Source organism: Gigantopelta aegis, chromosome 8 (genome assembly GCF_016097555.1).
Source record: "Gigantopelta aegis isolate Gae_Host chromosome 8, Gae_host_genome, whole genome shotgun sequence".
Classification (NCBI taxonomy): domain Eukaryota; kingdom Metazoa; phylum Mollusca; class Gastropoda; order Neomphalida; family Peltospiridae; genus Gigantopelta; species Gigantopelta aegis.
In genome coordinates, this window is record NC_054706.1 from 61341846 (window position 1) to 61363878 (window position 22033).

Here is a 22033-nt window from a genome sequence, read left to right on the forward strand (position 1 = left end):
CTCTAAGACTATATGTCAAAATTACCAAATGTTTGACATCCAATAGCCGGTGATTAATAAATCAATGTGCTCTAGTAGTGTCGTTAAATATAAGAAACATTTTTATTTTTGGTAGTTAGTCTGGTTGCTGTTTAATTTCTGATTTTACAAACGCGCCTTAAGGCTCATATAGACTGGATGCGGCGCGTACGTGCGGTATGGCAAAAAAAAAATATCGAAATGCATTAGCTTCAATGGAAGCGTCTAGACTGGATGCGTGCGATGGTTGCGTTTACAAAACACGTGCGTCCAACAGGAATGAAATAATCGTATATGGTGTATATGCTCAAAACGCAAGCCACAGACGTAGCAGTCGCACCGCACGCTCACACGCGCCGCGTCCAATTTATATAAGACTTTAGAGAAACAACTGTTTACACCGTGTGGCTTTATAGTCTATTACAATTTTTTAATCGATTGAAAATATATTTTATTGCATAAACAGCAAAAGGACTGGGCACAATTTTGCCAACTTGCTACGTCCCTCTCCTGAAAATTACAATTTATTACAATTTCGATAGCACAGAGTTAAATAATAAATATGCAAACATTTTGTATGGGATTGATTAACGTGTAGCTCTTAATCACAAGGGGCGGGACATATCCCAGTGGTAACCGTTGGCTTGATACGCGGTCGTTCTGGGATCGATCCCCGTCGGTGGGCCCAATAGCCGATGTATTTTTCGTGCTGAGGTGTCGTTAAACATTCATTCATTCGTTCCGTCGGTGGGCCTATTGGGCTATTTCTCGCTCCAGCCAGTGCACCACGACTGATATATCAAAGGCCGTGGTATGTGTTATCCTGTCTGTGGGATGGTGCATATAAAAGATACCTTGCTGCTAATCAAAAAGAGTAGCCCATGAAGAGGTAACAGCGGGTTTCCTCTCTCAATATCTGTGTGGTCCTTAACCATATGTCCGACGCCATATAACTGTAAATAAAAGGTGTTGAGTACGTCATTAAATAAAACATTTCCTTTCCTTTATCTTAATCACACACAAAAAAATGAAACTTACGAAATTTGATATTTACGATTATGTTAAGCACATGTACTGATAATGTAATAAGTACTAGTTTTCAAGAATAATTATCCCAGAATAGTCCTAGTTACAACTTTTAATGTAATCATAACATTGTACAAATCAGATGAGATATGCAAATGCAATGCGAGCCAGTGCACTAGGTTCGAATCCTGGCAATTGACAATTTATGTTTTTAAACGTCCCCTGATGCGCGGTCAATCTAGGATCGATCCCTGTCGGTGGGTCCATTGAGATATTCTTCGTTCCACGGGGTTTCCATCCTAAATAGACCGCGCAAAACGCGAGTGCTGTAGGTCACGTAAAATGTGTTGAATGCGTCGTTATATAAAAATGTCTTCCTCCCTTTCTGTGTTTTTACATACTAGGGAACAAAGAGCACTACAGATGAGATAGCGGCGTCCGCCATACTCGCACAGAGACTGGACGACCACGTCTTACACGGAATGGCCACACAGGTAAGTAGACGTACTACCCAGAGGCGGATCCACAGAGAGAACCAGGGGATCTGTCCCCTTTAAATCTATATAATGGTATTTATCACTTAGTTCTTAGTCCGATTTCAGAAAGCAAAATATACTTATCCAGTCTGCAATTGCATTTCTCTTCGAAGTTTTACCATTCACGTGATCGACACTAAAGGAGATAAAAAGCCTAGTTTTGCACGTAAACGTAAATCTGCTACTAAAACGACAATTCTTATTTCTACCAACAATACATTAATATAATTTGACGAACACATATTTCTTTTGTCCTTAAAATGCTCCATCTTCCATAATGATGTATTTTTATGCGTGAAATAGATGCAAAACACGTGTAAACGTATGACTGCCCTAAGTTCAGCCAGGGAACGTTTCGCTAACGTTCGCGAACTATTTGATTGGTTCCCAACGTGGCCATTTGGTTTAACGAGAAGCGCATAAACTAGTCTAGCGGACGTTTTTCTGCTCGGTCTGGCTGAACGTAGCCTTGGTATAACTGCTAGTAGCAGGCGTAAACTTACGATGTTTTGTTAAATGGACCCCTGTTTTCTTACCTGCGCCAGGTACAGCCAGTAGGGGACGTCTGGAAATCATTGCACCTTGTAAACAATGTTCATTTGGGGCAGACGATATAATGACCATTCCCGTTTGGATCTTTGTGCATTCATTGTTTATTTCGCTCTGACCATGGTACATAAGGTAGCATAAACATTTCATATTAATATTCAGAAAAAAGCTTTCATACTTTCATATTATATGTTGTAACTTATATGTATATTAGAGTGTTTTATAAAGTTTATGTAGTTTAAAAGTTTAATGTATTCAAAAGATTGATACATGTTAGTAAAAATATATAAGTGTACATAGTAAATCTTGTTTTCTCTTGGTTTTTCCCCTCCATTATGTTTTTTAACATGTTGTTTTCGTTTAGATTCGTGTGACTCAGGGGAGAGAACCAGAACATTTTCTACGGATGTTTCAAGGAACTATGGTTATCCTGATGGTTTGTATTCTAATCCACGCAGGTCTTAGTTTAGACTAAACTGTATAATAATAATCAATAATATACAATATACTGTGAAATCATGTTTTGTAATGGTCTAATGTTTGTGTAATTTGTGAACAAGAGCAGTCAACGAATTTAGAGGCGGAATATAGCTCAGTCGATTGAGTGCTCGCATGGCGTGCTTGCGTCGCAGGATCGAACCACTTAAGTGGATCCATTCGGCTGATGGGGTTTTTCTAATTCCAACCAGTGCATCACAACTGGTCAACGGCTGTGGTATGTGCTTTCCTGACTGTGGGAAAGTGCATATAAAAGATACCTTGCTGCATTAGGGAAAATGTAGCGGGTTTCATCTGATGACTACGAGTAAGAATTACCAATAGTTTGACATTCAATAGCCGATGATTAATTAATCAGTGTGCTCCAGTGGTGTCGTTAAACAAAACATTTTTTCAACGAATTTAAGAACATAACGAAAACACAATACATGTATACATATAATACGAATTGATAATACAAATTATTACACACCAGTATGAGATATTACTCATGTCAAGTGATGTCTTAACTAGTGTAATATTGGCACGCGTAAAGTCGTAAAAACATACTGTGTAGTAGGATCTGTTTATTTTTATGAAACTCGTGAACAGTGCTGGTATTCGACTCGTTTACGCTCGTCAGATACCAAAACTGTTCACTCATTTCATAAGAATAATTTAAGTTCTGTTCTCATGCAAACATTTACATTACCAATACAATCTAAATAAAAACCAGTATATTTTTATCATATCATTTGCAGTAGAATAGATGGTACCAGTTATGTTAATTTTTTTCTTTCAGGGCGGTATTAACAACAAAATCATAGAATCAGACAGCAAACTGTATCACATTCGTGGCACAAATGCCGTCAATACAAGGGCTATAGAGGTAACGTCTTCCTATTGCATATTTCTCGCTTCATATTACACCCATATATATTAAAGGTGTTTGACCAATGACCCCTGATCCAGATATCTTTTTTTTTTACAATAATTTCATTTCAACTTATTTTCATGTTTATATTCAATTAAGGTTCAAGCACGCTGTCCTGGGCACACACATCAGCTATCTGGGCTGTCTGTCCAGGACAGTGAGTTAGTGGTCAGTGATTAGTGAGAGAGAAGATGGTGTAGTGACCTTTCACCTACCCACTGAGTCGTTAAAACTCGCTCTGGGTGGGAGCCGGTACCGGGCTGCGAACCCTGTACCTACCAGCCTTATGTCCGATGGCTTAACCACATCACCGAGGCCGAGGTTGTTTTTACAATAATATCAGTATCATACATTAAAGTATTATATGTCTTAGTTAGGGCTATGCACGTAGCTATACGTACGGCAGTGTGTACTTTACATACAAATACATATATTCCTAACTACACATAAAGGGCATATTTCAAAAATGTACATACGTTAGGTTCTCTTAGTAGATATGTTAAACAATTCATATGTGTATATATATATTTATTTATTTTGGCTTACAGGTACCTGCTAGGGCGGCCTCCCTTAATTCAAATGACGTGTTTGTTGTGGACAGTAGCGAAGGTGTTTTTTTCTGGATCGGCAAGGTAGCGAAAATCACTGTTGTCATCATCATCAGAGCATCATAATCATCTTCATCGTCATCGTCGTCATCATCATCATCATCATTGTCATCGTCATCATCATCGTCTTCATTAACCATCAACAACACCATAAGCACCATCGTCCACACCATCATCATCATTAATAACAACGTATACCTCATTAGTCATCACCATCCACCAAAATCAGTGTTAAGCATACAGTTTACTCATTATATATTCAACAAAATTAATTACCGTCTGGTAGACATTTTTTTTAAAAAGCGCTTGTAGGTAAAGTTTTAACAGTGCTCACAAAACAAATGTGTGTAAATATTTTGTGTGCATCATTGGTCAAAATGTATTCCAACAACCTTCAGAAATCATCTGTAATGAAAACATGTTAACATAATAAAATACTGGCAAAAACTTCAAAAAGGTTTATTGGCTCTTAATTTATTTTGTTGAGTATATCTGAAACTATGGCACTGTTCACCTGATTATATTCACCAGAATAGTTCCCCATTTGTTTGGTTTTGTTTTTTGTTTTTTTGTGTTTGTGTTTGTTTTTGTTTGGTTTGTTTGTTTTTTTGTGTTGGGGGTTGGGGGGGGTTGATTTATGCATCATATACACCATTTAATCTTCCCCAAAACCTCAAAACATATTTAAATGTATTGAAATTATTCAGTTAGGTTAATAATATGTTTGGTTTGAAAACGTCAAAATAAAACGAGAAGTGTTTCTGAGAACATATTAACCGAAAATATCTCGGCATATTAAAAGCTACCCCTCCTAGATATCTATTCCAAGAAGATTAGTTTATAATGGGAAAAACATTTTCTATAACTGATTTAGTTTCATCACCTTTTGATTCGTTACGTGTAGGGAGCAAGTGATGAAGAAAAGCGAGTTGCACGAAACCTACAAGAGATTCTCTGCCCAGACAAGTGAGTTCAGATTCCAGTGATCTGTTCAAATATCCTTTGGACCACCTTTAGTAGCTTGTAGTTCAGTGGGGTAGGCCTGAGGTGTAATGGGTTGTAATGGGTTTTAACCCCATCATAATGACTGTATTGTGGTAAAGTGCAAAATACATATTACATAACACATAATGTATATTATTTATAGGAGTAGCATATTATGTGGCGATTTCCTTCTCTCTCTCTCTCTCTCTCTCTCTCTCTCTCTCTCTCTCTCTGTTTTTCTCTCTGTCTCTCTCTCTCTCTCTCTCTCTCTCTCTCTTTCTCTCTCTCTCTCTCTCTCTATTTCTCTTTCTTTCTCTCTCTCTCTATTTATCTGTTTCTCTCTTTGTTTTCTGTCTCTCTCCCTTTATCTCTCTTTCTTTCTCTCTCTATTTCTCTGTGTGTCTCTCTCTCTTTCTCTCTTCTCTCTCTCTCTCTCTCTCTCTCTCTCTCTCTCTCTCTCTCTCTCTCTCTCTCTCTCTCTCTCTCTCTCTCTCTCTCTCTCTCTGTCCGACGCCATATAACCGTAAATAAAATGTGTTGAGTGCATCGTTAAATAAAACATTTCCTTTCCTCAGTTAATGTGGGTTTTTTTCTTTTTGTATCAGGCCGGCAACTGAGATATATGAAGGGACGGAACCAACGCAGTTCTGGGCGGTGTTGGGTGGCCAAGAACCATATGCCACAGGAAAGAGACTTGAGGTGATCTTGTTCACTATAACTACCCGGCTATGTGTATCTATATATTCTATATGGCATCTAAATGGACAGCGGGTTGCATAAATGTTACCAGTAAATAGAACATGGACACAAGTCTTTGGAGAGATCAGAGCATGCATTAAGAACTTGTGTGCTTTAACCTTTACAAATTAACGTGTTTTATTATTAATTCTATAACCCACAAGTGGCTATGTCGAAGTTACTTAAATATATTTATAATTAAATTACTAAAACAAATGCAATAATTACACTAATTAATTTAATTATGAAATCCTTTCTCTTGTGATCATAACTGAAATTTCTGTAGTTATCGTTAAACTTTACAAACTTTAACTTTTAACTGAAGTTTTTTAAGTTGTAATCATCAGTTTCGGTAAAATAGATGTCTATGAACTTAGTAATGGCATGGAAAACACATCATTATGAATTTGGAATTTATGAAGTTGAAATTGTTTAGCACGCGATTTTGTTGTTGTTGTTTTGTTTTAAATATAATTATCTATAAAATTAAAAGTAATTAAAATATGTCCAAATTAAGACATTTTAAATGTGATAACTTTAATTTTATTTATCTTATTTTAATAATAAATTGTGTCTAATAGGAGAAATTACTAAACTTAGGATACGTGTTTCAGTTCAGTGGTGTGATCTATTACATATAACTGACTGATTTGTAGGTTGAAGAAAATGACATGCCATCGCGCCTGTTCCAGTGTTCGAATGCTTCCGGTAGATTCTTGGTGGAAGAAATTGTTGATTTTAGTCAAGAGGTTTGTATTTACATTTATGAATTTGTTTATAATAAAACGTTCGGTTTACATATAAAATATTGATTTTCAGTCTTTGATATTACCCCCTCGGTGGCGTCGTGGTTGAGCCATCGGACATAAGGCTGTTAGGTACAGGGTTCGCAACCCGGTACCGGCTCTCACCCAGAGCGAGTTTTAACGACTCGGTGAGTAGGTGTATGGCCACTACACCCTCTTCTCTCTCACTAACCACTAACAATTAACAACTAACCCACTGTCCTGGACAGACAGCCCAGATAGCTCAGGTGTGTGCCCAATACAGCGTGCTTGAACCTTAATTGGATATAAGCACGAAAAACTTAAAGAAAATTCTCTTCTTAACCGTTTAAGGAGTTTTAAACTACTCAGTTGTTGCCCTCCCCCCCCCCCCCACCTGCCAAGAAATAACTGTTATATGTATGATTGAGCTAATATCATAGTACTATACATTTGTAAATTTTGTTAAAGATACGTTACCGTAGTGTGATTTATAGCCACACAACCATAATTCCCAAAATTGTGTTTTAGAATACAAGTTAAAGTTAAAGTTTGTTTTGTTTAACGACACAACTAGAGCACATTGATTAATTAATCATCGGCTATTGGATGTCAAACATTTGGTCATTCTGACTCGTAGTCATCAGAGGAAACCTGCTACATTTGTTTCTAATGTCATGTCATGTCATAGGGTTTTACGTGCACATTCAGAACAAGCTGTTGTAGCGCACGCCTGTCGTGGGCACAAGAGCCGGCCTTGGCTCCTCCGTCAGCAGCAAGGGATCTTTTATATGCACCATCCCACAGACAGGATAGTGCATACCACGACCTTTGATATACCAGTCGTGGAGCACTGGCTGGAACGAGAAATACCTCAATGGGCCACCGACGGGGATCGATCCTAGACCGACCGCGCATCAAGCGAGCACTTTACCACTGGGCTACGTCCCGCCCCTGGCTGGAACGAAAAATAACTCAATGGGCCACCGACGGGGATCGATCCTAGACTGACCCCCCCCCAAATTCGGGCAAAACAGTGGGAAAACAGTGGGGAAAATTCGGGCAGTTTTTATCTGGGGAAAATTTCGGGAAAATCAACCCCTCCAGCACCCCTAAATCAAAGAGTCCCCATACGCCCATGGTAACCGCCAGTGTATATACGGCGCAAGAGGTAACGCTAGTGCGTGAAATATATGTAATAGGTAATGTACTCTATAAGTGAATTAAAGCTAGCTAATATTATGCATACGGGTTAATCCGTTTGTTTGTACAAATGGGCGCACATTTCACGGTCTAGTGCCAGTCAGGTTAAAGTCGTGTGGCGCCCCCTGGGCAGCGACCCGCCTTGCACGTGAAGCGTGCTAAAATAATCAAACATCTGACACCTGGTTACGTGCCTCCGTGGCTCTCGTGCACTTTAGCGCCATTAACTCATTAACGTGTGGTCGCCATGTTTATTACCTAGAGAGAGGTTACTTGTTTTCTTAAAGACTGATGCTGCATTTTTATCTGACAACCGGCCTAGGTGGTGTAGTGGTTGAGTCATCGGTCGTAAGGCTGTAAGGTATTGGGTTCAAGGGGGCGGGACGTAGCCCAGGGTAAAGCGTTCGATTGATGCGCGGTCGGTCTGGAATCGATCCCCGTCGGTGGGCCCATTGGGTTATTTCTCGTCATAGCCAGTGCACCACGACTGATATATCAAAGGCCGTGGTATGTGCTATCCTGTCTGTGGGATGGTGCATATAAAAGATCCCTTGCTACTAATGGAAATAATGTAGCGGGTTTGCTCTATGACTGTCAAAATGGCCATATGTTTGACATCCAATAGTCGATGATTAATAAATCAATGTGCTCTGGTGGTGTCGTTAAACAAAACGTTTTTCTTTTCTTTTTTTTTCTTTTTTGTATTCGCTACCGGCCCCTACCCAGAGCGATTTTAACAATTCATTGAGAAGGTGTACGGCCATTATACAGATTTCTCTCTCACTAACAGCTAACATTTCATTTATTTCAACTTATTTTCGTGCTTATATCCAATTAAGGTTCAAGCACGCTGTCCTGGGCACACACCTCAGTCATCTGGGCTGTCTGTCCAGGACAGCGGGTTAGTGGTTAGCAAGAGAGAAGATGGTGTAGCGGTCTTGCACCTACTCATTGATTCGTTAAAACTCGCCCTGGGTGGGAGCCGGTACCGGGCTGCGAACCCAATACCTACCAGCCTTATGTTCGATGGCTTAACCACGACGCCATCGAGGCCGGCAACAGCTAACCCACTAACCCTCTGTCCTGGACAGACAAATCAAATAGCTAAGGTGTGCCCAGGACAGCGTGCTTGAATCTCAGTAAGCACAAAAATAAATGTGAATGAAATGAAGGGCGTATGGATGTACATATACAATGTATATGTTTTATATGTACATAATATGTGCATGAGGGAGCATGTAGATGCGAATATTCATGGAAACGCCTATGACAGCCGTGCACTAAAACAGCTTGCTCTGAATGTGCACGTTAAGCCCTATGACACATATTCGCAAATACGTTGGCCCAACCCAAGTTGTTTCGTTATTTGTGGTTTGTTTTTTGGTTACTGTTATTGTTGTGTTGTTGTTGTTGTTGTGGGGTTTGTTTTTTTGTTGTTGTTGTTGTTTTTTGGGGGGTTCCCAGGTTTCCTTTTTGGGGGGGGTCGACCTTTTATCCTTTTTTTTTCTTTTTTACATTTTTTAGTTGTTAGTAATTGAGGTATACATTGTTCTTTCAGGATCTTGTTGAAGATGACGTCATGCTGTTAGACACTTTCGATGAGGTAATAATAACCAATATATTAGAGAACTACAGGAGTATATGAACCATCAGGAATTTATCAAACGAATTCCGGAACTGCTTAATACAAATCGTAAATGTGATTTCATTTTGTAAATTCTGACTGACCACGCCTTAATGTTTTAATAAATTTATTACGTAAACTATTGCTTTTCTGTGATGGAATATTTGTATTATTTTATTTTTCCATTTGTTTTTAATGCTACCAAACCACAGGTATGTCATATGGATATGTAACCTGAGAGTCATGTGTTATTGTTTCGCTGCAATAAATGTATTATTGTCTATGCATTTTAAATAACCAAAATGTATAATAAATGAAACAGATTTAGCCTTATTTGAAATACATGTATATAGCTTTTTTATGAATATGAAGAATATTAATTACATGAATATTATAATCTTTTTTTTCTTCAGATATTTGTATGGGTAGGAAAGGGTGCAAATGAAATAGAAAAGAAAGAAAGTTTAACGACTGCAATGGTATGTATTTTTTTTAAACTATAAAAATGTTGGTAACGTGTTGGGGAGATGTCTGTGGGTTTTTTCTTATACTTTTAGCAGCGTTAGCTACATGTTAACATTATTACCTGCATGATTTGATTTGATGTATTAGCATAGTCACTACATTTTATATTTAATTTATATAACACGACTCATAATAGGCAGGAAGGGTCTGGACTGTGGCGTCCGAGATTTTTAGGGGGAGAGGATTCGAGTGATGCTCCCGCCAGAAAATACATTGAAAAAAAGAACAGTTTACTTAAAGGGATAGTCATGAGTTTGTTGCCATTGTAAGATGTTCCGACTATTGAAATATTTTAACGACTAAAATTACATACTAAATATTGTTTCTTCTTTAGAATAAAGGTGTCTGTATATTCAGTGTTTCTTGTTGTCCTATTATTTATATGTAGCTCAAACTGGATTTGGTCTCCCAACCCAACAATTTTGTACGTACTAAAAATATATATATATTGGGAAACGAAATGAAGTTTCAGCTAGTACAATACTGGGACACATTTAAATATACAGACACTGATAATTTATACAGGAAAATGTATTTAATTCAGATTCGTTGTCCTTGAAACGTCTCTGGTAGTCCGCAACATCTTAACAATGGCAACAAACTCAGGACTGTCCCTTTAAGCACTCCCAACACAAGGGCCTGTAACAGTATAGACAGTCTAGGTGCCAGTCCCCTCCCCCACCCACACCCATTGATTTGATGTTAAAGCCGATATATAGTCAGCAATAGTTGTTAGGTGCAAAACGTATGTTAATTACTTCTCATAGCCATGAGGCTGTAGAAAAAATCGTGAATGTCACCACATAAGTTACTATTTTCAGGTTATTCCACGCATGCCTATTTAATTGACTGTTATTGTTGTTGTTGTTGTTGTTACTGTTGTTGACGTCGGTGTTGTAGGAATACCTGAAGACGGACCCCGCAGGACGTTCAGTCGACACAACGTTAATAATGCAAGTGAAACAAGGATTCGAACCCCCAAACTTTACCGGACACTTCCATGCATGGGATCCTGAGAGGTGGAGTGTAAGTATAAATATGCATACGGTTAAAGTCAAAGTTTGTTTTGTTTAACGACATCACAAGAGCACATTGATTTATTAATCATCGGCTATTTGGTAATTCTGAGAGAAAAAAACACACGCTACATGTTTCCATCAATAGCAAGGTATATTTTATATTCACCATCCCACAGACAGGATAGCACGTACCAATGCCTTTGATATACCAGTTGTGGTGCACTGGCTGGAACAAGAAATAGCCTCATGGGCCCACTGATGGCAGTCGATCCTAGTTAGTCCGCGTATCAGGCGAGCGCGTTACCACTGGGTTACTTCCCACCCCTAATACATAAAATATGCATATATATATATATATATATATATATATATATAAAGGCTTATATGTAGATTAAAAATACTAAAGCACCAGAGCATACGATAGCCAGCCAAACGAAAAGTTGTGGTACATTCACCGTCTATTCCATCCCTGTATCAAGTGGCGGGATCCTTTAATTTTCATTTTCAACTTATTTTCGTGCTTATATCCAATTAAGGTTCATGCACGCTGTCCTGAGCACACACCTCAGCTATCTGGGATGTCTGTCCAGGACACTGGGTTAGTTGTTAGTTGGTTAGTGCTTAGTGAGACAGAAGAGGCTGTAATGGCCTTACACCTACCTACCCATTAAACCTTTAAGAACTCGCTCTGGGTTAGAGCCGGTACCGGGCTGCGAACCCTGTACCTACCAGCCTGTAGTCCGATGGCTTAACCACGACGCCACCGAGGCCGGTGTCGGGATCGATCTGAGCTTCTCAGTTGGTAGAGTATACTCAACTTAGATGCTTGGGTCGAAGGATCGAACCCCCTCAGTGGACCCATTCTCTGATTGTTTTTTATTATTCCAACCGGTGCTCTGTGACTGTTAAATCAAAGGCAGTGTTTGTGGGGAAAGTGCCTATAAAAGATCACTTGCTGCTAATGAAAAAAAAGATATAAAGGGTTTCCTCTGAAGACTACGTGTCACAATTGCCAAATGTTTCACATCCAATAAATGAATCAATGTACTCTAGTGGTGTCGTTAAATAAAACAAACTTTAACTATTTCTGCTTGCACCACGTGTTTAAAAAGTCTAATTCTATTACAAAAAGAAGTTCCTTTTTCTCACAGTTCGCATTCATGAGATTTTTAAAGATATTCTAGATTTGTTACATAAACATAATACTTTCATATATACTTTCCGTGTAAACACGCACCCGCTAAACTACACATTCATGTACAACTTGTAAATGACATTTTACTTGTTTGTAATAGTCCATGAGTAATAGTCCAGAAGTAATAGCTTAAAGTAGCCCAAACCTGGAATCAAGTGGTAAAAAGCTAAACATTTCTGAAACTTTGCCCTAGAGTACGATAAAACATATACTAAAAGTCCCTACAAATCCGCAAAGAATTAACACGGAAATTCAAGATGGCGTCCAAAATGGCCACCAATATTGTTATCTTTGCAACCAGACATAGTAGAAATGCACAGAAAGTGTCTAAACATAGGTTTGAAATTATAAATTACATGATTTCTGAAACAGAAATTTAAAAAATTGAAGTAGTCGCTTCTACAGCAGTCAGTATGTCTTTTTACGACTTTGTAGCTTTCACGCTTGTTTCCAATTTTGTGCAGGTTTGACCTAATTCTCATGGCCTGTAATAACTATTAAACTGTATATAGAACGTTAAAATTTATGATATAACACGCTTGCCGGTTTCTTCCTGTACACGTGTCCGTAGGTCTGGGGAAATTGCATCCACTCTAGTTAATAAGTATTTATGATCTTATTACCTATTACTGGTGAATAATATTGGAAATATAGTAAAATGAGTGTTGCTGTTGATCTTTTTTGCAGCATGGCAAGTCATATGAGGAGATCAAGAAGGAACACGCCGATGAGAATGTTGGTGTTACAAGTGTTCAAGAGGTAGGTGCATCTAGTGTTTAAGAGGTAGATGCATCTAGTGTTCAAGAGGTAGGTGCATCTAGTGTTTAAGAGGTAGGTGCATCTAGTGTTCAAGAGGTAGGTGCATCTAGTGTTAAAGAGGTAGGTGCATCTAGTGTTCAAGAGGTAGGTGCATCTAGTGTTCAAGAGGTAGGTGCATCTAGTGTTTAAGAGGTAGGTGCATCTAGTGTTTCAGTGGTAGAATCTAGTGTTCATGTGACCTAATTCACAAAGTATTTTTGCATTACACTTCGACATGGCAAAGTTGAGAGAGTTTAGTGAGGTCCGGACCTGGCTGTTAAAATCTTAGTGATGTAATATGTGAATCAATGACAGCTACCCACCTGGTACTGTTAAATAAAAATTTATTTTATTATGGTTGGGCTGGAACAGTAATTGGTGTAACCAGTGTGACTGGGGCAAATGCTCTCATTCTGAGAGCTCATTCTGAGAGCTCATTTGACCAAAATAAAAACGCGAGTAGTAAAAAAGGCGAGTTCGCGGGGTGGCATTTCCAAATGATATAAAGTGCCTATATGCCACCCATCCCCTACACACATACACTCACACACACATACATTCCTTCTGTCTTTCTCTGTCTGTCTGTCTCTCTCTCTCTCTCTCTCTCTCTCTCTCTCTCTCTCTCTCTCTCTCTCTCTCTGTGTCACTGTCTCTATCCCGTCTATCTCTGTCTCTGCATATCTCTCTCTCTCTCTCTCTCTCTCTCTCTCTCTCTCTCTCTCTCTCTCTCTCTCTCTCTCTCTCTCTCTCTCTCCACACGCACCTTATCTCTGAATCTATCTCCACTTTTAAAAGCTTTTGGTGATGGATGTGTAATATCATATACACGCTATACGCTCTGCACTAAGGACACCTTCTACACTCTTCTACTGATATAGTGCCTACGAGTTTCTGTTATTTTTCTTGGGTGTGATTTTCTTCACTTACGTAAGTACCACAGGCGAGAACGTCACAAGAGTTACCTGTTGAGTGATGGAAGCTGCTACCTGCCACGGCAGTTCTGTACATGATGACAGGTGTATGTCTTCTCTACAGAATTCTGTTTGGGCTGCGTCAGATAAAACGCTTTCAAAGACAGACGAGCTTAACAGTTTTACTTTGACGGACCATTTCTTTTGTATTTCATGTTGTATCCTTATGTCTTGTTTAGTTGTTTATGTCTTGTTGTTTTCGTTTTGTCCCTGTTGACTTCCATATATAATCAGTGGGTTGTAAATAGTTTTTGTGTTTTTTAAAGTTTAACCCTACTAAGAATATTTCTGTTTTGTTATAATTATAACTCTCACAACTCAGTATACAGTGGCTTATTATCACAGTAATAAAGCGCTCAATCTAGGATCGATCCCCATCGCTGGGACTATTGGGCTATTTCTCGATCTAGCCAGTACACCACGACTGGTATAGGCTAGACTAATATGGACTACTGCCGAAGACTGATGAGCTGGGCCAAACTACTTGTAGGGAGGCGCCTTACCGCAGCTCGACGCATTTTCGCTCGTATGACAGATGACAACAGAAACTTGAAAGATGGTGCTCAACCGTTGGAGACCCGCCAGGGTGGAAGAGTACCGGGCCCTATGCCTCGAAAGGGTCCAACACAAGCTGCTGGTGATCCCGTGCTCCGTTTCGTGGCGCCAGAAGACGGATGGAACGGGATCAGAACCAGAGAAAAGCAGTCTGGCCTTCAGATGAACCCCTGAAGGAGAAACTCTTTGGCCCCTTGGAGAACCTACGGTATACAGCAGCTTTTGTTCGAGCCACTGAGGTGGGTCCCTGTCTGAGCGTACGACGACGAAGAAGAATAATTACATCAAAAGCCGTGGTATGTGCTATCCTCTCTGTGGGATGTGCATATAAAAGATCCCTTGCAACTAATGGAAAAATGTAGCGGGTTTCAACTCTATGACTGTCAAAATTACCATATGTTTGACTTCCAATAGCCAGTGGTGTCTTCTTAGTTCTTGTATGTATATGCTGCATTTTATTTTGTTATAATGAGTTGAGGCTTTAATAAACTATCTGTAGGTCTGTCTGTCTGTCTGTCTGTCTGTTTGTTTGTATGTTAAAGCCTTTTAAATTATCATACCTGTTTTAACTGTCTATTTGACTTGTATAGCTCTGTTGGTAGATCACTCGCCTCGGATACTTGGGACTCGAAGGATGATTTTTATCAAAGGCGTGTGGTATGACATGTGCTGTCCTGTCTGTGAGAAAGTCCATATAAAAGATATGAAAGTATGTTGCGGGTTTCCTCTGAAAACTGTGTGTCGAAATTACCAACTGTATCATATTCAACAGCCGTTAAACAAAACAAATTTTAACTTTTAACAAATTTAGTTTGTGTCCTGCTGTAGAATATTATCTGTTATTATAGGATATTATAGGAGTGATTAATTGCTCTAATTAGATTATCGTGAACCATTTAAGCTATTTCCTTATTGATACCATATAAATTCACATCAAGGAAGGAAATGTTTTATTTAACGACGCATTCAACACATTTTATTTACGGTTATATGACGTCAGACATATGGTTAAGGACCATACAGATATTGAGAAGGGAAACCCGCTGTCGCCACTTCATGGGCTACTCTTTTCGATTAGCAGAAAGGGGTCTTTTATATGCACCATCCCACAGACAGGATAGCACATATCACGGCCTTTGATATACCAGTCGTGGTGCACTGGTTGGAACGAGAAATAGCCCAATGGGCCCACCGACGGGGGTGGATCCAAGATCGACCGCGCATCAAGCGAGCGCTGCACCACTGAGCTACGACCCGCCCCCACATGCTAAAGGGTGTTAAAAATTAGTGTCCTTGAATTAGTCTCAGGGAAGTGATGTGGAGCGTGAGCGCTAGCTCCCCTTAAATTGTGATGTCTGTTTTAACCCCTGATTGTGTTTCTGTCTTTTTTATAGGTACGACCTTGTCTGGTGCTTACAAAACTATTAGTGTCTTGACTCGAGACTCTTAACAGACTCCGAGAAAGTAACGTCATGGCAACACCATACATATTGCATGCGTGTGACGTCATTTGAGATTGAGTCTGGACTCTAAAAAAGTTTTACAAGCACGGGCCCTGGGGCCCTATTTTCGAAGCCATCTTAGTGCTACGAAATCGTAAAACCGTCGTAGGTTGTGACGTCACTACAGCGCACGCCATAGTGACGTCATAACTTGCGATGATTTCACGATTTCGTAGGCTAAGATAGCTTCGAAAATAGGGCCCCTGGCCTGGGCTCAATTTCACAAAACATCGTAAGTTTACGTCTGCGACTAACAGTAATACTGGACGTACATTTACAAGTGTTTGGCATGTATTTCACGAAGAAAATTACATCATTAAGGAAAATGGAGCATTTTAAGGACAGAAGAAGATGAAATATGTGTGTTTCTAACTATATTTGTTGTACTATAATAGTAATATGAATTGTGGTTTAGTCGTAGATTTACGTTTACGTGCAAAACTAGGCTTATGACGTTTTGTGAAACTCGGCCCCGGTGCTTATAAACCTTTTAAGAGTCTAGACTCAAGACTAACAGTCTCAGAAAGTAACGTCATGGAAACGCCATACAAATTGCATGCGTGTGACGTCATTTGGGACTGAGTCTGCACGTGTCAAATTTTGGTTATGTTATATTTATTGTCTCTTCTACTTGTAACATTTACAGGAACTTTCGTATTACAACAAAACCTACAGCTATGAAGAACTGCGCCAGAAGCTACCACCAAAGGGCGTCGACGCAACTTGCAAGGAGGTATACAAACGTAACTGGTTCCTTATTTTTGCCGAATAAAACTCTTTTCAAATTCTTTCTTTCTTTCCGGTGTTAAGCTATGGAAGAATACATCATCTGACATTAGGAATTGTTCATCATTTTATAGTCTAAAAGTTCAAATTAAAAAAGCAGACCCCACTGTACCATCTTATTTTCATGAAAGTGACAGAAGACAACAGCTATTACATAGTCGAGTCCGTCTGGGTATCGGCAATCAAAATGGTCTAAGTTTGCACGACATGTAAATGACAACCCGTCTTGTGTTTGTGGGCATCCTATTGAAGACTATGAATACTTTTTGCGCTATTGTCCTATTTACCACGTGGTTCGTAATATCAACTTGTCTAATTATGTTTATCTCAGTTGTAACATGTTATTATTTGGTGATCCGAACCTTGGTAACCAAGAAAATACCTGCATATTCAAATCTGTCCAGGACTTCATTATAAATAGTAAACGTTTTGAGACGTCTTAACGATTCACTTACACCCATTCTCTCCTCTAAAAGTGCCACCACACAATATTCACGTACGAGGGACTTCTATCGTGTGGCGTCGCCTTAACTCAATCCTACATACTGCGTTCAGTATAATAGATTTTGTCGAGGACGCTCGTTAACGCTTACCAAGACTAGATCCAGACTATCGTGTGAAGCTGGGTTGTTTTCATTGTTTCCTCTTCGTGGAAGAACAAAAAGAAAAAAGAAGAAAACAAAAAGATGATAAACACAGCTAACGATCAATAACAAGGGTGTACTATCGGTCGCATCTTACACATACCATCTCATTTCACGTGTAAAGCTACACGCCATAACTCATCCCTCTGGTAGGCGATAGATACGATCTGTATGTATAGTGTATGATACAAGCCGTTTCAAATCGCTGCCAAGAACGGTTTTATTTTGCTCCTTGAGAGTGTCATACGGCCTCCGTTGCCGGTGTGCGCCATCCTCCGACTGACGTATAGTCAAAACAAAATGAGTCGATCGTCAGATCCGGTTCCTTGTTTGTACAAAGTCGCCACGTGTTTTTCACACCTGTCAGGTTAATCTTGCATAGAGGTAAATGAAAGTGAATTTGGTTAAGTACGGAACGCAGTGACCTGGCGTATATTGTTTATTTTTGCTTTGTTTTGTTGTTTGTTTTGTCTCTGTCTCTGTCTCTCTCTCTCTCTCTCTCTCTCTCTCTCTCTCTCTCTCTCTCTCTCTCTCTCTCTCTCTCTCATACGTTTTTGAAGAATGGATTTACAAGGCGTACAAATGATGTGTCTGTCTGACTGACTGTCTCTGTTTTTCTCTGTCTGTTTCCCTCACATTAGCTACTAACAACTTTCAACCCTGCATTGAACAAACAGCCCAGATAGCTGTGATATCCAAACCATAGTTCTTAAACAAGTAGATAAAAACACAAATAACTGAAATGCCAGGTTGAATATTGGTAATAATTGTTATAAACATCGTTTTTTTTTGCAGAAGTACCTGAGCGATGAAGAGTTTGAGAAAGTATTCAACATGACAAAATCAGAGTTTTACAAAAAACCGAAATGGAAGCAGATACAGATGCGGAAGAAAACCGGATTGTTTTAAAAACTGGATTCTTTGATGGAACGGATTATGATTATTTTCCAAAAATATATAACTCACATTGGAAAAAACCCAGATTGAATGTATTGACCACGTTCTGATTGAAATCACTTGACGTCTGGCCACTTGTAATAAACTGCCATTAATGCGAAACACCGTTGAACACTGCCAGTCTGGAGCCTATTACGTATTTGTAGCATCATCAGCGTTTTACATTGACGTATGAAAAAATATAACCAGGCGCGTGTGCATGGAATTTTACGGGGGGGGGGGGGGCAAGGGGGGCAGGGAGTAGACTGTGACGAGCGAAGGCTTTTCAAAGGGTTGGGTCATGTTCCCTAGAAAAATACATTAAAAAAAGAAAATGTCCTTGGAACAGGCGGTCGACTCCCAATCCACCCACCCCTGAAAAGCGCCTGATATCATGTTTAATAACTACCAAAGTGGCGAACAAAGAAATTTATGCATTCGAATTTAGACCAGAGTTGTTGGAAATAAAATAAGTATATAAATAATTGTGGCTTTGGGCACCATGAAAGATTATATTAGAAACCTGAAACCAAAGGGCACGTAAACCGGTAAAACTCCAGAACCAATAGCTAAGTGTTTTCATGCTTATGTCCAATTAAGGTTCAAGCGCGCTGTCCTGGGCACACACACCTCAGCTATCTGGGCTGTCTGTCCAGGACAGAGGGTTAGTTGTTATAGTGGTTTGTGAAATAGAAGAAAGTGTAATGGTCTTACACCTACGCATTGAGTCGTTAAAACTCACTTTGGGTGGGAGCGCCTATCTGGGCTGCGAACCCAGTACCTACCAGCCTTATGTCAGATGGCTTAACCACGACACCACCGAGGTCGGTTGCCAAGTTTCTTGTAACTCTGTCTCTATATTGAGACATAATAGCATGTGGACTCATCCTTTCTTGTAACTCTGTCCCTATATTGAGACATAATAACGTGGACTCATCCTTGCCAGAATCAACAACGAGATGATCATATTTAAAAGCTATAATCATCTACTAAAGCTACATGTCAAATAGACTACAGTATGCTTGATAACAAAATATAAAAATAATTATTACATAATACGGAAGCCTATAAGGGACATGATTTGATAAAAATATAAAAATAATTCTTACATAATACGGAAGGATATAAGGGACATAATTTATTAAAATATATAAGCTCTTTTTAACTCGCTTCCATATCAAATTATGCAGCTTTTTGGTCATTTTGTTCCATTGCTTCAAGAGTTTGTATGTTTTAATGTTTTTATTTATCCTTTATGTGTTATGTATATATTGCGTACGTTCATTTTGTATATTGTAATTACTAATAGTCTCTCATAATACCTGTAAGGAATGCCTTATATACTTTTATATTGTATTTTAAATTACATTTTACTATTGTGTGCATAAAGTGAGAAATAAAATACTAGTATCAGTCTCTCTCCCCCTCCCCCTCCCCCCCCCCCCCCCCCCCTCTCCTCTCTCTCTCTCTCTCTCTCTCTCTCTCTCTCTCTCTCTCTCTCTCTCTCTCTCTCTCTCTCTCTCTGTATGAATGATTAGTAAGCTGTTTTTATTTGTGTTGTTCACTTTCTCAATATATTATTGTGATGGTAAAAGAAACTACACGTATGTCAGCTCATCCCAACGAAGATTTTTATAAATCAAAAAGACATTGCGTTTGTCCAAACTTTTAACCATTTCCATCTTTGTAAACTGCAGCTGTAACAGTACATAATCTCACTGCAAAATCTAATTGTCTGTCGTTTTTGTGTGTGAGTGGCTATCAGTCTCTCTGTCTGTCTGTCTGTCTGTCTGTTTGTTGCATATGCATCATTGACAGATTTTAAGTTATTGTTAATAACATGCCCTGGGTTGAGAGAACAAAGGCTCCTGTCCACGTAAGATTCAGGGCCCCGTTTTACGAAGCGATCTTAACGCTAAGATTACCGTAAGTACATACAATAGCTATGTATTTAAGGTGGTCTTAGCGCTAAAATTGCTTTGTAAAACGGGACCCTGGTCCGTTTGTTTACAGCTCGTGTTCAGAGGTGCCGAAAATCTTACCAGTCTAATTTGCTAATATATCTTCTATTTGATTATAATGGCATGATGTAACCACGAGTAGAAAATGAACACGTATAAGAGTTTAATTTGTACGGAAGCGTATTCATGCTATTAACTTCTGTTACGTAGAAACGTTCTTCTATTTTTCATTTTGCACTAATGTGACTCCGTGGTTTGGAATTAAACGGCTTACTAATGTGTGTAATGATCAAATCAAGTAGTTTTTATCTCTCATTCCCTCTCTCTTTCTTTCTCTCATTCTCTCTATCTATCTCTCTCTCTCTCTCTCTCTCTCTCTCTCTCTCTCTCTCTCTCTCTCTCTCTCTCTCTCTCTCTCTCTCTCTCTCTCTCTCTCTCTCTCTATCTCGCTCATACACATCCTCACTCAATTCACTTCACTTTCACCTTTTTCAGGACGAGTGCAAATACACGTTATACATTATACCAGTACCAATGAGATTGTGTTTTATCTTCTGTGTTTTTGTGTATGGCTACATAATATTCACTTCATATGAACTTGTATATCCAACTTAATTACTAATTCAATTAAAATGTTAGTTAACTTACGGCGCACACTGTTTGTACTAATGTTGTTTTATTGTTGTTGACTGTGGAGTTCATGGAGGCGGTAAAACTCACGATTTGAATTCAAGGAGCATAAAGAAACTGAACGCATTAGAAGAAGAAGAAGAAGACTCTTTCGATAGGCAATTTGTTTTGTTTTGTTTTTTGTTAGGGTTTTTTTTTTCGAGGGTGTGTGTGTGTGTGTAAAAACGTTAGGGTCGCACTGTTTTACTAGGGATGATAGAGTAACCGGAAGCACAACTATTATTTTGTTTGGCCCTAGTACCTTGTGCATTACTTGTACTGGGATTTTCTATATAAACGAAAAACCTTTTTTATATTTTTAAAGGGACATTCCTGAGTTTGCTGCAATTTTTAAGATGTTATTGACTAACAGAGACTTTTTAACTATTGTAATTACATATCAGATGTATTTTTTTCTGCATAAAATATTAGTGGCTGTACATTAAACGTGTTTCTGATCATTCTAATATTTGTACTAGGTTAAATTTCATTTTATTTCCCAAAATATCTTTTTCGTACGTACGAAATTATTTGAAGACAAAATCCAGTTTGGGCTTCTTACAAATATTACAACGAACAGAAATGCATTGAATATACAGACATTGATATTCTAAACAAGAAAATATATTTAATATGTAAGTTTAATCGTAGAAATATTTTATTAGTCGGAAACATCTTACAATGCAGCAAACTCAGGAATGTCCCTTTAAAAGCAAAACAGTTGTCATCTGAAACAAATCTGGGTTTTTCCTCTCCAGATGTCTGGGAATGGCATTTGAGGCTATTTCGTACACACAGTTGCGTACATGCCTGTATGCGTGTGTAGAAACATTTCTACTAGTTTTTTTTTATTATTGACTTTTGTTCTCTTTATTCATTCGACCCTTCATCTCATTATTATTTCATAAACTGATCTATGTCTTTACTGGAGATTCGTCCGTGAACAGGATAAGATTTTTTTTTTTTTTTTAAAACCTACTTCATATGAAAGCAGGCACAACTTGCTGATTA

The 22033-nt window shown here is 38.8% G+C and overlaps 1 protein-coding gene across 1 annotated transcript in view; it reads left to right on the top strand.

Annotated features, from left to right (window-relative positions):
- LOC121378640 (advillin-like) overlaps positions 1 to 21000 on the top strand; it is a 56041-nt gene extending 35041 nt beyond the window's left edge. The window contains exons 15-27 of the mRNA XM_041506906.1: positions 1449 to 1538; positions 2494 to 2565; positions 3409 to 3495; positions 4089 to 4172; positions 5053 to 5114; positions 5738 to 5831; positions 6527 to 6619; positions 9396 to 9440; positions 9875 to 9940; positions 10887 to 11012; positions 12888 to 12959; positions 16673 to 16759; positions 18252 to 21000. Coding sequence (XP_041362840.1) covers positions 1449 to 1538; positions 2494 to 2565; positions 3409 to 3495; positions 4089 to 4172; positions 5053 to 5114; positions 5738 to 5831; positions 6527 to 6619; positions 9396 to 9440; positions 9875 to 9940; positions 10887 to 11012; positions 12888 to 12959; positions 16673 to 16759; positions 18252 to 18365 — 1092 coding nt within the window. The 3' untranslated portion in view covers positions 18366 to 21000. The remainder of the gene's footprint in view (positions 1 to 1448; positions 1539 to 2493; positions 2566 to 3408; positions 3496 to 4088; positions 4173 to 5052; positions 5115 to 5737; positions 5832 to 6526; positions 6620 to 9395; positions 9441 to 9874; positions 9941 to 10886; positions 11013 to 12887; positions 12960 to 16672; positions 16760 to 18251) is intronic.
- The last annotated feature ends 1033 nt before the right edge of the window (positions 21001 to 22033 follow it).